The sequence below is a fragment of the Cebus imitator genome, unplaced genomic scaffold (genome assembly GCF_001604975.1).
Source record: "Cebus imitator isolate Cc_AM_T3 unplaced genomic scaffold, Cebus_imitator-1.0 Scaffold704, whole genome shotgun sequence".
NCBI classification, from domain to species: Eukaryota; Metazoa; Chordata; class Mammalia; order Primates; family Cebidae; genus Cebus; species Cebus imitator.
In genome coordinates this window covers 129,579-142,755 of record NW_016108019.1, presented here as the reverse complement: position 1 = coordinate 142,755, position 13,177 = coordinate 129,579, and the positions used below count along the sequence as shown (strand labels likewise).

Sequence of the window (13,177 nt, the reverse complement as noted above, 5' to 3'; positions counted from 1 at the left end):
AAAAAAAAAAAAAAAAAAAATCTTTGTTATTGCTCCTCATCTTGGGAGACAGGGTAACAGGGAAAGGTGGGGAACAGGGGAAAAAGGAACCAGGGCTGGAGAGTAACAGATTATACACAGCCCTGTGTATAATACTTTTCATTTATGTGTACTCTCATTCATTCATTCAAATATTCACTGGGTCCCTAAGTATCAGGCTTGTGTTGGGCCCCACAAATATAACATATTTGTTGTTAAAAAATATGGGGCTCCAGGCCAGGCATAGTGGCTCACACCTGTAATCCCAGCACTTTGGGAGGCCGAGGTAGGTGGAACACCTGAGGTTGGGAGTTTGAGAGCAGCCTGACCAATATGGAGAAACCCCATCTCTACTAAAAATATACAAAATTAGCCAGGCGTGGTGGCCCATGCCTGTAGCCCCAGCTACTTGGGAGACTGAGGCAGGAGAATTGCTTGAACCCAGGAGAGGTACACTGCAGTGAGCCAAGACTGTGCTATTGCACTCCAGCCTGGGAAACAAGAATGAAATTCCATCTCGAAAAAAAAAAAAAAATGGGGCTTGATTTAGCAGGAGAGTTCAACTCATCAAATCCCACAAATTGTAAAATTACAATTATAAGAAGTCTACTAAAGAATGGCATGTGATGCTTCAAGTGCTTTTATCCAGGGGGTCTGCCTAGTGCAGAGGGTCCAGGAGGAAGTAATATAATTGAGCAGAGACCGGAAAGACAGATACTGTAGATGTCAATCAAAGGGTCGAGGCATAAGAAGCAATGTAAGCAAAGGCCCCGTAGCAGCAGGGCATATGGTATCTCAAGAAATGAGAAGGCTGGATTGTCAAAAGTAAGGGTCATTATGTAAAATAAGGCAGGTCTAGGGGGTTGGGGAGAAGCCTGTGCAGGAAATTACATGCCAATAAGGCTTTTGGGCTTTACCTCCTTCTCTCTAATTGCGGAGTACTTGACAATTTCAACAACTCCATCTGTTTCTTCAATAGAAAAGTAGAAAAGGAGGGGAAAATGACCAAAACTCAGCTTTTACAAACCAATAGGAAGATGATCTGGAAAATTAACCCATTTATGTCTAGTGTTCCATTATTGGAATGCTAAGCTTGTGGGAGTTATGTATATCCTACTGCTCAAGGTCATTGACAAGGTCTGATTTTTCACAAAAAAATTTGTAACCTCTGGCATAAATGGATTAATTTACTTAATTTTGGAATTAAAAAAAATTTTTACAAAGCTAAGATTTTGAAACAATTGACTTTAAACAGAAAAAATCCTCCCTCACCAGATCTTTTAACAAACTAAAGTCATTAACTATGGCACTTAGTATTTCAGGATGCAATTCCTAAATTAACAGACTAATTAAGGTTTACAATTGTGTTGCCTTCTAATTAGACGCTAGAACACTGGCCAATGTTAATTAGCATTTCTTCTCCCTAGGACTCCCCTCTTGAGCTTTTACTAATGGTACTAATTTCTCTTGCCCTAGAAAGTCCTGACTGTTCTTGCCCTAGAAAGTCCGGATTGTTTCACTAACTTATATAATAGTTTGCAACTCTGTGGCTGCCTCTGAGGCTAATTAATAAAACCCACAACCCTATCTGACTTTGAAAAATTACCATGAAACTAAATGGCACTATCATTCAAGTTGGAATTGTAATATGTAAGTACTGATGTCAGGATTTGAAAAAAAAAAACAACAAACATTAAAAAGCCAGATCGCTGACAAATATATATCAGCAAGTAGATTTTCTCAGAGTTTTATTAAGCATTTCTCATTACCATCATGCTCTGCCACAAGTGAAAAAAGCCTATAGCATGTGGCCTTATAGAAGGTCTAGGAAGTAATTAAGATTTGTCAGTGGCAACCAGCATATCCGGAGAAGAGTTCTCAAGGCAGACTGGAAGGCGAAGGGGCATCCACACTGAACACTAAGGGCTGGGCGCGGTAGCTCACACCTGTAATCCTAGCACTTCAGGAGGCTGAGGCAGGAGAACTGCTTGAACCTGGAGGCAGAGGTTGGGGTGGGCGGATCACTTGAGGTCAGGAATTCAAAACCAGCCTGGCCAACATGGTGAAACCCTGCCTCTACTAAAAATACAAAAAAAATTATTGGCAGGTGCCTGTAATCCCAGCTACTCAGGGGGCTCAGGCAAGAGAATTGCTTGAACCTGGGAACTGGAGGTTGCAGTGAGCCAAGATCAGGCCATGCACTCCAGCCTGGGTGACAGAGCAAGACTCTGTCTCAAAACAAAACAAAACAAAACAAAAAAAAAACAACCAAAAAAAACCCACTAAAACTAAAGGGATGGAGAGATGAACGGAAAACAGGAAATCCCCAGTAGCAGACACAAATAAAGATCAGTTACCAAAACACAATAAAAACCAAAAAACTCAACAAAAACTACATCATGGAAAACTCAGAATCTAAGAAAACTTGGCTAGAAAAGAAGAGCTGGGGAAAAGAGAAGACCTAAGATTGTGATTCAGAAAAATTTATCATGTTCCCCATTTCTGCACACTGAAGTATTGATCTGATACCAATCTAGCACCAATCTGGTGCAGGCACAGTGAGTACAAAGGAAACCTCCCAAATCCTTTCGGACTCTGGTGCTGCAGTACCGACTGCAGAGAAGTGCTAAGTACCTGCTCCGGAAAGAAAGGTACAGAATGAAAACAACAGGAGTGCTTAAAAGGACACGAAATTAACCTGATGAAAACATCATGGGGCTGGGCATACCACCAGTCCCTGGCTCTTCCAGTGAGATAAACAGTCAGGACGAAGCACAGACATTCTGTGTAGACAATCAGAAAACTACTGATTTTACTTAAATACTTGTTATTTTTCAAACTCATGAGTACTCCTTTACTGTTAAAGGAAATAACTGGCAAAGAGATATCTAAGACCTTTATTAATGTCTTTATTTCATGTATACCTCTCCAAAAAAGACAGGAAGTGGCATTTAACCCAAGCTACTAAAAAATGCACAAAGATGCTGCACAAGTTGACTAGGCGGCATTATCTGGTGTTCTCTTAACTATCCTAAATCTTGGCCTTTTTTTTTTTTTTTTAATAATTTTGTGATTCTGAAATTTTTTAATTTACATCTAACAATCTTAGGAGATAGCTTACTTTAATAATCCTTTTTTCACAAATGAATGCTGATATTCAAAAAGTTGAATACCCTATGAGAAACACAGGTCTGTTACCTCAGCTACTTTTCCATCCTCATCTCTTAAGTCTCCACTCTGCTCCAGCCACACTTACTTCCGTTGTAGGCTGGAATTATACTGTTTGCCAAGAGAGAGGCTCTAACTGATTTACCTATGTATTCCTACCATCTAGAAGAAACTCAGTAAATAGACAAAACTCACACATGGGTTTAAGCTCAGTAATCTGTGTATAGCTGATTCCATATCATAAGTTCAGCCATCATAAACTTCAGTTAAGAATACTGCAAGTGGACATATATCCCCTGAATATAATTTACCAGAACATAACCCAATCAACAAGTGAAACCACATGTGGTGTCCAGAGGGCCTAACCAGGTATACAGATCATGCCTTACAGATCATGCCACAACAAAGCTGGTGTGAGTGCCACACAATTCATCACAATTGCTGACTACTCTCAAAACTGACAAAAGATGGAAGCACTGAAATATAAGAAAATTTTATCATTACATTTTTTTAGAGGCTTGGAAAAAAGGACTTAAAACTTCACAAATAAAAAAGACGCATTTAATCCCAGAGAAAAAAGCTTCAATTACCAAGAACCACACTTTCACCAAAATTTGGGAGGGAACCTAACAGTAAGTTATTTAAAATTACAGTATCTCCTGCTTTGTAAAAAAGAATTATTTAAAATTATGATATAATTAAATAACTCACATTCTCAATGAACTGGGTATTAGAGAGCATAAGGAAGTCATTGAAGACATTATGCAGGCGACAATCTGTGGCTTTGGTTTCCCGAATTAGTCCGTCCACTTGTCTCTTGATTTCATGGGTCCTAGAGATAGTTTGCTGTGAGAATTCCTGTAGAAACTGTAGTAGCTATTTTAAAAACATAAACATACAGTAGTATCAATGTTACATGTATGTCATGCGCATGTCAAATCAAAAAAGAATCCATGCTACCTCTGCTCACTGCAACCTCCGCCTTCTGGGTTCAAGTGATTCTCCTGCCTCAGCCTCCTGAGTAGCCGGGATTACAGGCTCCTGCCATTACGCCCAGTTAATTTTTTTGTATTTTTACTAGCGACAGGGTTTCACCATGCTGGCCAGGCTGGTCTCGAACTCCTGACCCTGTGACTCTCCCACCTTGGCCTCCCAAAGTGTTGGGATTACAGGCATGAGCCACCGTGTCCTTCCAGAATGCTTCTTTTGACAATTAGTAAAACCAAAGGACATTGAAAATCACTAACAAAGCGCATCAAAAGAGTGGCAGTGAGCTAATGGTACAGGGGCCCACCTTTTAATCCCAACACTTTGGGAGGCTGAGGCGGAGTGATCGCTAGAGGCCAGGTGCTGGAGACCAGTCTGGACAACATAGCAAGTCCCCCATCTCTACTAAGATTAAATAAATCAGCCAGGTGCGGTGGAGCCCGCCTATAGTCCCAGCTACTCAGGTGGCTGAGGTAAAAGGATCACCTGAGCCCCGAAGGATGCAGTGAGCTAAGATCGAGCCACCTGCACTCCAGCCTGGACGACAGAGCAAAACCCTGTCTCTTTTTTAAAAAGTCATCTTTGGTTGTCAGTCTACAAAGATCACAGAGCAAGGGTTAGATAACCAGCCACCACTCTTATTCAAAAATCCTATTATTCCAGGACTCTGGAATTACAGTTTTGAGGGAGTTGTTTGGGCCCCCGACATGAAGAATTCTCACTAAAGGATATCCACAAACTGGCTTGTCTCCCGCCCCACTCAGTCCAGGTCCCAACAAGAATCGCCTCGCTAGTGCCGGAGCAATCCCTCAGCGTGGCGGAAACGGATCTCCCCTCTGGATGGAACTCAGCGGCACTGCCAGAAACCCCAAGGAAGGGAACGCCGCGTCTGGGCCGCGGTCCGGGTCCGCCCCTCTCCCCGGTGGCCGGGGGCTGCCAGGCTGGCATTCTCCGGGGTTATAAGGGGCCTGTGTTCCTAAGAGGGCAGGCAACCCGACGGCCCGGGTGCAGGGGCAGTCGCGGCCCGGTCCTCCCGCGCGCAGGCCGAGTGTCACCCCTGCCGCCCTCGCGTCCCCGGGCCCGCGTCTCACGCCCGCGTCGGCCGCCAGCGACCAACTCTGGCTGCTCCTGCGGATCTCCTCCACCGACCACGGCCGCTCCCACACGGGCTCGGACGCCGGCGCCCGCTCCTGGTCGGGGGTCATCCGGTTCATCTGCAGCGAAAAAAAAAAACGAGGACACAGGCTGAGCCTGAGGGCAGCAGGGACGGCGGCTCCCGCCCAGGCCGTTCCCTCTCCTGCCCGGCCCGCCGCCCTCACCATCCCAGCCTCCCGGCTCAGTGGGCGCGCGCAAGGACCGCAGAGCCCCGGAACCCCAGCCCAGCGGCGCCAGTCGCGACCGCCCCACGTGACCTGGTGTCACGTGACAGCGCCCGCACGTGATCCCACCTGCGTTCCTGCGGGGAGGAAACTACGGACGGGAACTGGACTGGAGTTTGGGGCTCTCGGCTGGGTTGGGACGGGGGAAGCTGCACGAGCCGGGCCGACGCCAGGGAGCGCTGCAGAGGCCTGTTGGCCGGGTGGCTCTGCGGCCCAAGACCCGAGGCCGCGGCGCTGTAATGGCACTGGCCGCCAGTCTGGCGGGTCTGGAGAGTGGGGACTTCCAGCAGCCAGTAGAGCCACCAGCCTAGGAGCTTTCGAAGTCGGCGCTGTGGGCGGAGGAAAAGGCCTGCTCTGCTGCCTCTCCTCGTGCAGCAAAATCCGCTGCTGTGGAGCCGGCAGGCGGGCGCCCAGTAGACAGAGAATCCCTGATCTGCCTGGGCATCACCTTGCTCTTGTGACCTGCTCGGCTGCCACTGTGTAGGGGCTGCTTAAAGTCCTTTGAACTGGCACCATTGTCTTCAGATTGAAGGCCAAGCTCCTCATTATGACAGGCATGAAACTCTCTCATTCGTCCTCCACTGTCCCAGCTCAGGGCTCCAGCTGTTCTCACACTTCTTGGAGTTGCCTCTGCTTAGTCGCCCTTCTGCCAGACAAACTTACTTATTAAAATAAAAATCCCAATTTCTTTCCATTCGTGTGTGCTCAAGGGCTAGTTTTTCAACTTTTCTGAGCTTTCCTCGGTAAAACGAAGCTCCATATCTGGCAAGGATGTGATATTAAAGTGACAAAATTGTAAAACATCCGCCACAGTGCCTGACTTAGGCTGAGCATTCAACGTAGAACGTACCACTGCGCCATGCACCTTGCTCACACCCAATCCTGGATTACTCTTCTGTAGCCACCTCAGTTATCACCTCATTAAATACCAACCTGATTATCCCAAGTACAGTTTAAGTGATTTATTTTCTATGTATTTATCCTAAAGTGTTACATTGTATTGTAATCATTTAAATATAGGTCTCTCCTTTAATAATAATAGCTAAGAGCAGGCTGCAGTGGCTTACGCCTGTAATCCCAGAACTTTGGGAGGCCAAGGCGGGTGAATCACAAGGTCAGGAGTTCGAGACCAGCCTATCCAACATGGTGAAACCCTGTCTCTACTAAAAATACAAAAATTAGCCGGGTGTGGTGGCAGGCACCTGTAATCCCAGCTACTCGGGGGGCTTAGGCAGGAGAATCGCTTGAACCTGGGAGGTGGAGGTCGCAGTGAGCTGAGAACGAACCACTGTCCTCCAGCCTGGATGACAGGGCAAGACTACGTCTCCAAAAAAAATAAAATAATAATAATAGCCAATGTTTATCAAGTGATCAGTATTTACCACTTTATACATTATTCATTGAATTCAAACAATGAATGAGGGAGGGAATATTATTCCCAAATTATAGTTGAGGAAACTGAGGTACTAAAAGGAGAAGTAACTTACTCATGATTAGGTAACCAGGAAAGAGGCCGACCCAAGAACTCACAATGTGAGCCAATAAGGTACAGTAACATATAGCAATGTTAACACTAAGGCTGGGCCGGCGTGGCGGCTCACACCTGTAATCCCAGCACTGTGGGAGGCCGAAGTGGGTTCAAGACCAGCCTGGGAACCATGGTGAGACCCCATCTCTACAAAAAAAAAAAAAAAAATTAGCTGGACGTGGTGGCATAGGTCTGTAGTTCTACCTACTTAGAAGTCTGAGGCGGAAGGATTGCCTGAGCCCCTGAGACCAAGGTTTCAGTGAGCTGAGACTGCACCACTACACTCCAGCTTGGGCGAAGAGTAAGACTGCTGTCTGCAAAAAACGTTTTAGTGTCTTAAGGGGACTTCATTTTTTGGTCACCAGCTACCAACCTCCTCCACTTTCCCCACATTCATTAAAACACACACACATACACACATACTCTCCTTAGAACTTGGAACTTAGTTGGTGAAATTGAGACGAGCTAATTACCAAACTTGCATTTCATCTTCCATCACCATGGGCAACTTCAGTCGCCATTTGCTTAACATCCTTAATCTGCGTCCCACACCCTGGACTTCATCACTGAAACACTGTGACTTCAAATCTGAACTTCTCCTGAATAGAGAAGCCTCTTAAACTCTCGGGTCTCTCTCCTCCTCCCTAGTCCACTGTATCTTTTCTCAGCTAACCCAAGCTCCAGTCCTTCAGTGCCCCCCTTTTCCCTCCATTCTGCCCTTTTAGCTTTCTTTCCTTGACTGTTAAGCCTAGAGACCAATGATACTAGCCTTTAACTTCTTCACCTTATTCCTTTAAGATCTTCACCTTATTCCCCGACAAAGACTATGCTAGCTTCTAACTTGAATCAGGCCCTTTTTCCTTTCCTGTACCAAAGTTACTGGAGGAAATCACTACAAATTAATATTCTGCAAATGTAAATGACCTTCAATACTGATTAGCAGACCTTTTATTTATCTTGTGTCTTTATACTTATCCTTGATCAGCCTCCTTCTGCTACAGGAAAGGGGTCTGGATCCAGATCCCAAGAGAGGGTTCTTGGATCTTATGCAAGGAAGAATTCAGGGCAAGTCCACGGTTCAAAACAAGAGCAAGTTTCATTAAGAAAGTAAAGGGATGAAAGTTAAGAGGAGGGAGGCATCCGCCCTAAGGACAATGCTTGTATATACTGGGAGATGTGTTCTGCTGCAAGAGTTTGTGATAAAGGATTAATTTTCTTAATATTTTGAACGAATTGATATTATCTTTAAAGCAAAATTAGGACTGCCTTTGTTCTCCAGATACTGGGATATAAGGACCCTCCCAAGTCTGGGTCTGTTTGCTAAACATGATTAATTTGTTCCCTTAACGATAAATGTCTAGAGGCTAGCAATGCCTAGCTTTCAGACAATGCTGCCCAGCAAGTCTCAGCCTCATTTTCCAAGCCCTCACTCAAAATGGAGTTGCTGTGGTTCAAACGCCTCTGACACTTCCATAGTTTTGAAACAGGAAAGGCTCCCTTTTCCCTCTAGCCCCACCGGGCATGTGATGAAGGTGTGGCTTGCTTCTTCAGTGACCTGCTGTTCAAACCTCTAGGGGAGCATACAGATGGGCAGTCTGTGGGGTTCAGACACCATGGCTGTGTCTAGGGGTGAATGTTTACAGCCCCTGAAGCAGCAGTGGGTGTGGGTTACAGGGTGCTTTTTTAGTTTTGCCATCTATACGCAGCTTGTGTTAACGAGTTCACTTAGACACTGTACCTTGTCACAAGGACAGAGGGCTTTCTGTATCCCAGGTTCTTGCCTTGGTGTACTGGAAGAATCGGATCACACCTGGGCTTGTAGAATGAGTGCAAAGTTTTGCTAAGTGGAGGTAGCTCTGGCGAAGTCAGAGGAGAATGGAGTGGGAAGGTTTTCCCCTGGAGTCGGGCCTCTCAGCAGCCTGGGCTCTCCTCTGACTGCCCGGCTAAACTCCATGTCTTTCTGCCTCTGCTGATCAGCTGGCCCGTGTCTGTCGGTGTGTTCCTCGGCTGATGCGCTCCTCTCAACATCTAGTCATCTACCTGCCTGCGGGCTAGGGTCTTGGGGTTTTATAGGCATGGGATGGGGGCGTGGCAGGCCAGGGTCGTCTTGGGAAATGCAACTTTTGGGCAGGAACTGCCTGTCCTCACCTAGGTCTGTAAGAGTGGAGCCCTAGCCAGGGACCACACACTCCTCTCCCCAGCACTTCCCTTCCTTCATTCCATGGCATTTAAGAGGTCATGCCCTTCTCTACCCAGCACTTCGCTATCAATTTCACCACATTGTTCCAACTAGCCACTCCACTTGCTGCTTCCAGAGAGAACAGACTCCCCCAATGTCATACTTAAAATGTTGCTGTTACTACACCTTCTGTATCCCATGCAGTTCTTTATTTGCACAAAACGGAATTCAACTAGCACACTCAAACAAAATAGAATTTGGGGAAAAGATAATGCAGCGCTCACAGCACTTAAAGCAAAGTAGGCAGACAGGTCTTGGAAGGACATGAACCTCAGAGAAGCTCAGAACAGTCTCCTCTGAGCCAATGCCCTCAGAGTGACTGGGCTCCAGTCATTTCCCTTCTTGTGTTTTTCCTCTGAAGTTCTAAATTCCTGAGAGAAAGAGAATCTGAATGGTTTCCCGTAGGTGACATGCCCATTCTACTGTTGAAACTTCTGCCAGGACCACACAGAAGGGAGAGAAGTGGGATCTCCTCTGCCCAAAATTAGAGACTGTTAGCAAAAGCAGGGAGAAGGGATGATAGGCAGATGTTGTACTGGACCGAGCATAGAAAGTTAGCACCAAGACAAAAGTATACCAGATTGCAGGGTCATTTATTATTCTGGCGACCACAGAGGACTCACGTCTCTCCAACCTGTGGCCCCGATCTCAGGGGGACTGGGGGTTTTAAGCTGAAAAACCACATCCTGGATTTAGGACCAAGAGGGTGAGGGGGTGCAGGGCAAGCAACTTTTCAGCACTTTTTGATGAGCAAAAGCAAGCACTTCTGGCAGTTACTGATAAGTAAGGGCAAGCAACTTTACAGAAGCCAAGGTCAGCAGTTATTGCGAGGAGAATGGGGCAGTCGTTACAACTTATTTTTGGAAAATAGCTTTGTCTTGTACAAAATGGCATTTCTCAAGTTCTAACTCTAAGCCAGCCATATCACAGCAGACAAGGCCCTTTCTTCAGTCCCTGGAAAAGCAGTCGCCACTCTTACCCAAGGCCAGTGACCACCATGTTCTTGATGGAGCACTTCTTTCCTCCTCTGGGAAAATGCTCCATCTTCACCTTCCTTCCTGTGTGTTCAATCGTGCTCCAGCTACTGGCGCTTCTCCCACAGACCTTTTCACAGGTTTTAAAGTAATACTTTTGTCTGGGCATGTGGCTCACACCTGTAATCCCAGCACTCTGGGAGGCCGAGGCAGGCAGATCACCTGAAGTCAGGAGTTCAAGACCAGCCTCGCCAACATAGTGAAACCCTATCTCTACTAAAAATACGAAAATTAGCCAGATGTAGTGGTGCGTGCCTGTAGTCCCAGCTACTAGGGATTCTGAGGCAGGAGAATTCCTTGAACGCGGGAAGGAGAGGTTGCAGTGAGCCGAGAAGGCACTACTGCACTCCAGCCTGGACAACAGAGCGAGACTCTGTCTAGAAACACATAAGTAAATAAAAATAAAAATAAAGTCATACTTTAAATTGCATTTATTCATGTTAGAGAGTTCTTGCACTGCCATACCCATGCCTGAGAATTCAGATAAATCCATTCTTCATACAATATATGAAAGCTTGATTCCTGTACATGTTGATATATTCACGGCCTTTTAAATCATTATAACAGGAGCTGGAATTTTAAACCTGCTGAAAGCCTTTCTGTTTCGGTACTTTATGACATTAAATAACACTTTCAGGCATTAATCTCAATTTATTCCTCAATAATATAATCTCCAACAAGATTTTTCTAGAAAAGATGTGTACTTTTCAGGGAAAAATACATGGCTCAACATCTAAGAGATTGTTTGTTAAAGTTTTTGGTTCTGAAATGAAATATTCAGTTTAACGAAGGATCCGTTCTTTTTATCTTAAGTACCCAAATTCTCCTTGGTTCAGCTACTCACCCGACTTCATCAGAAGGAAGGCATCTTGCCTGCCACCTAAAACTGTGCCAATGACATTGCCCAGAAGTGGTTGGCAGGTCCCAGCAGGAGACACTGTAATGTTCCTAGGAGTCCGATTCTTGCACTGACTAATTGGAGCTGAACTGCTGTAGGAAATGTGCCCACAATGGCTTCACGGCTGGATTGTTTTACCCACTGGCTTCACTCCTGCCAGTCGCAAGTCTGCGTCTCCTACATTTGGCAAAAATATTTATTATAAGTATAAAATATTTAAATTTTAATAATTAAATTATAATCATGTACATTTATTGTACATAATTCAAATTTTTTTTTACAATTTTTCTGTTTTAACTTTTTTTTTTTTTTGAGACAGAGTCTGGCTCTGTTACCCAGACTGGAGTGCAGTGGCACGATCATGGCTCACTGTAGCCTCCACCTCCCCAGTTCAAGCAATTCCCCTGCCTCAGCCTCCTGAGTACTGGAGCTACAGGCACCTGCCAGCACACCCCACAATTTTTTTTTTTTTTGTATTTTTAGTAAAGCCCAGGTTTTACCATATTGACCAAGCTGGTCTCACACTCCTGACCTTGTGATCCACCCACCTCTGCCTCCCAAAGTGCTGGGATTACAAGCGTGAGCCACCATACCCAGCCATTTTAACTTTTCAATTGGAAATAATTTCAGATTTGTGAAAAAGTTGCAAAAATAGCACAAAGAATTCTTATATATCCTTTACTCAGTTTCCCCAAATGTTTATATCTTGCATTAGCACATTACGATCAAAACCAGAAAATTAACATTGATACATTACTAATATCTAATCTACAGACCTCATTCAAATTTCATTACTTATCCCATGCCCTTGTTTGGACTAGAATTCCTGCAGGACCATACAGTGCTCTTCTTATGTTTCCTTGGACTCCTTTAAATTGGGACAATTCCTTTGTCTGTCTTTCTTTCTTTCTTTCTTTCTTTTTTTTTTTCATGATCTTAACTGTTTTAAAGAGTATTAGCCAATTGTTTTATAGAATGTAACTCAGTTTGAGTTTGCCTGTTTTCTCATGGCTAAATTCAGTTATGCATTTCTGGCAGAAAACAATTAACATGCAATAATAGGAAAACACTAAAAAGGAAAAATTGTGGGGACTTGCCTTACCAAATGTGAACACATACAACAAAGCCTCTATAATTAAAACAGAGCAGTTCTGGTACATGAATAGACAAACAGTTCAGTTTGGAATAGAAGAGGAACTCCCAACATAGATCAAGTACATTTGGAAATAGTATATTTATAATTGGAAATAGTATATTTATAACAGTGGCATCTCATGCCACTGGGGCAAAAACAGATATTTTTTGAATAGTGCTGGAAGCTGGGCATGGTGGCTCACACCTAGAATCCCAACATTTTGAGAGGCCAAGGCAGAGGATTGCTTGAGGTCAGGAGACCAGCCTGGGCAACATAGCAAAATCCCAGTCTCTACTAGAAATTTAAAAGTTAATTAAGTGTAGTGGTGTGTGCCTATAGTCTCAGCTACTTGGGAGGCTGAAGTAGGAAGATAGCTTTAGCTCAGGAGTTGGAGGCTGCAGAGAGCTATGACTCCAGCCTGGGTGACAGAGCAAAACCCTGTTTCTCTAAAAGAAAAAGAAAAATGTGCTGGAACAACTGAACAGCCATTTGGAAAGTTTATATTCACAGTTTACATAAAAATAAAATAATAAACTGCAACTGAATTAGCAGTAAAAACTGGATTAGACTAGTAAAATCTAAAACCATAGAAACATTAGCAAAGGCCGGGCAAGGTGGCTCACGCCTGTAATCCCAGCACTTTGGGAGGCCAAGGCAGGCGGATCACAAGGTCAGGAGATCGAGACGATCCTGGCTAACATTGTGAAACCTCGTCTCTACTACAAATACAAAAATTAGCTGGGTGTGCTGGTGCACGCCTGTAGTCTTAGCTACTTGGGAGACTGAGGCAG

General features: G+C 44.7%; 1 protein-coding gene across 8 annotated transcripts in view; it reads right to left on the bottom strand.

Annotated features, from left to right (window-relative positions):
• Window positions 1-5,611, bottom strand: part of WASHC2C (WASH complex subunit 2C) — a 65,673-nt gene extending 60,062 nt beyond the window's left edge. For 7 of the 8 annotated variants that reach the window (XM_017518774.2, XM_017518777.2, XM_017518782.2 and 4 more), the window contains exons 1-3: window positions 5,493-5,611; window positions 5,265-5,387; window positions 3,898-4,062 (exon numbers count right to left, since the gene is read on the bottom strand). In XM_017518774.2, coding sequence (XP_017374263.1) covers window positions 3,898-4,062; window positions 5,265-5,387; window positions 5,493-5,495 — 291 coding nt within the window. In that variant the 5' untranslated portion in view covers window positions 5,496-5,611. The remainder of the gene's footprint in view (window positions 1-3,897; window positions 4,063-5,264; window positions 5,388-5,492) is intronic. The other variant, XM_017518780.2, reaches the window with a different exon arrangement.
• Between the last annotated feature and the right edge of the window lie 7,566 nt (window positions 5,612-13,177).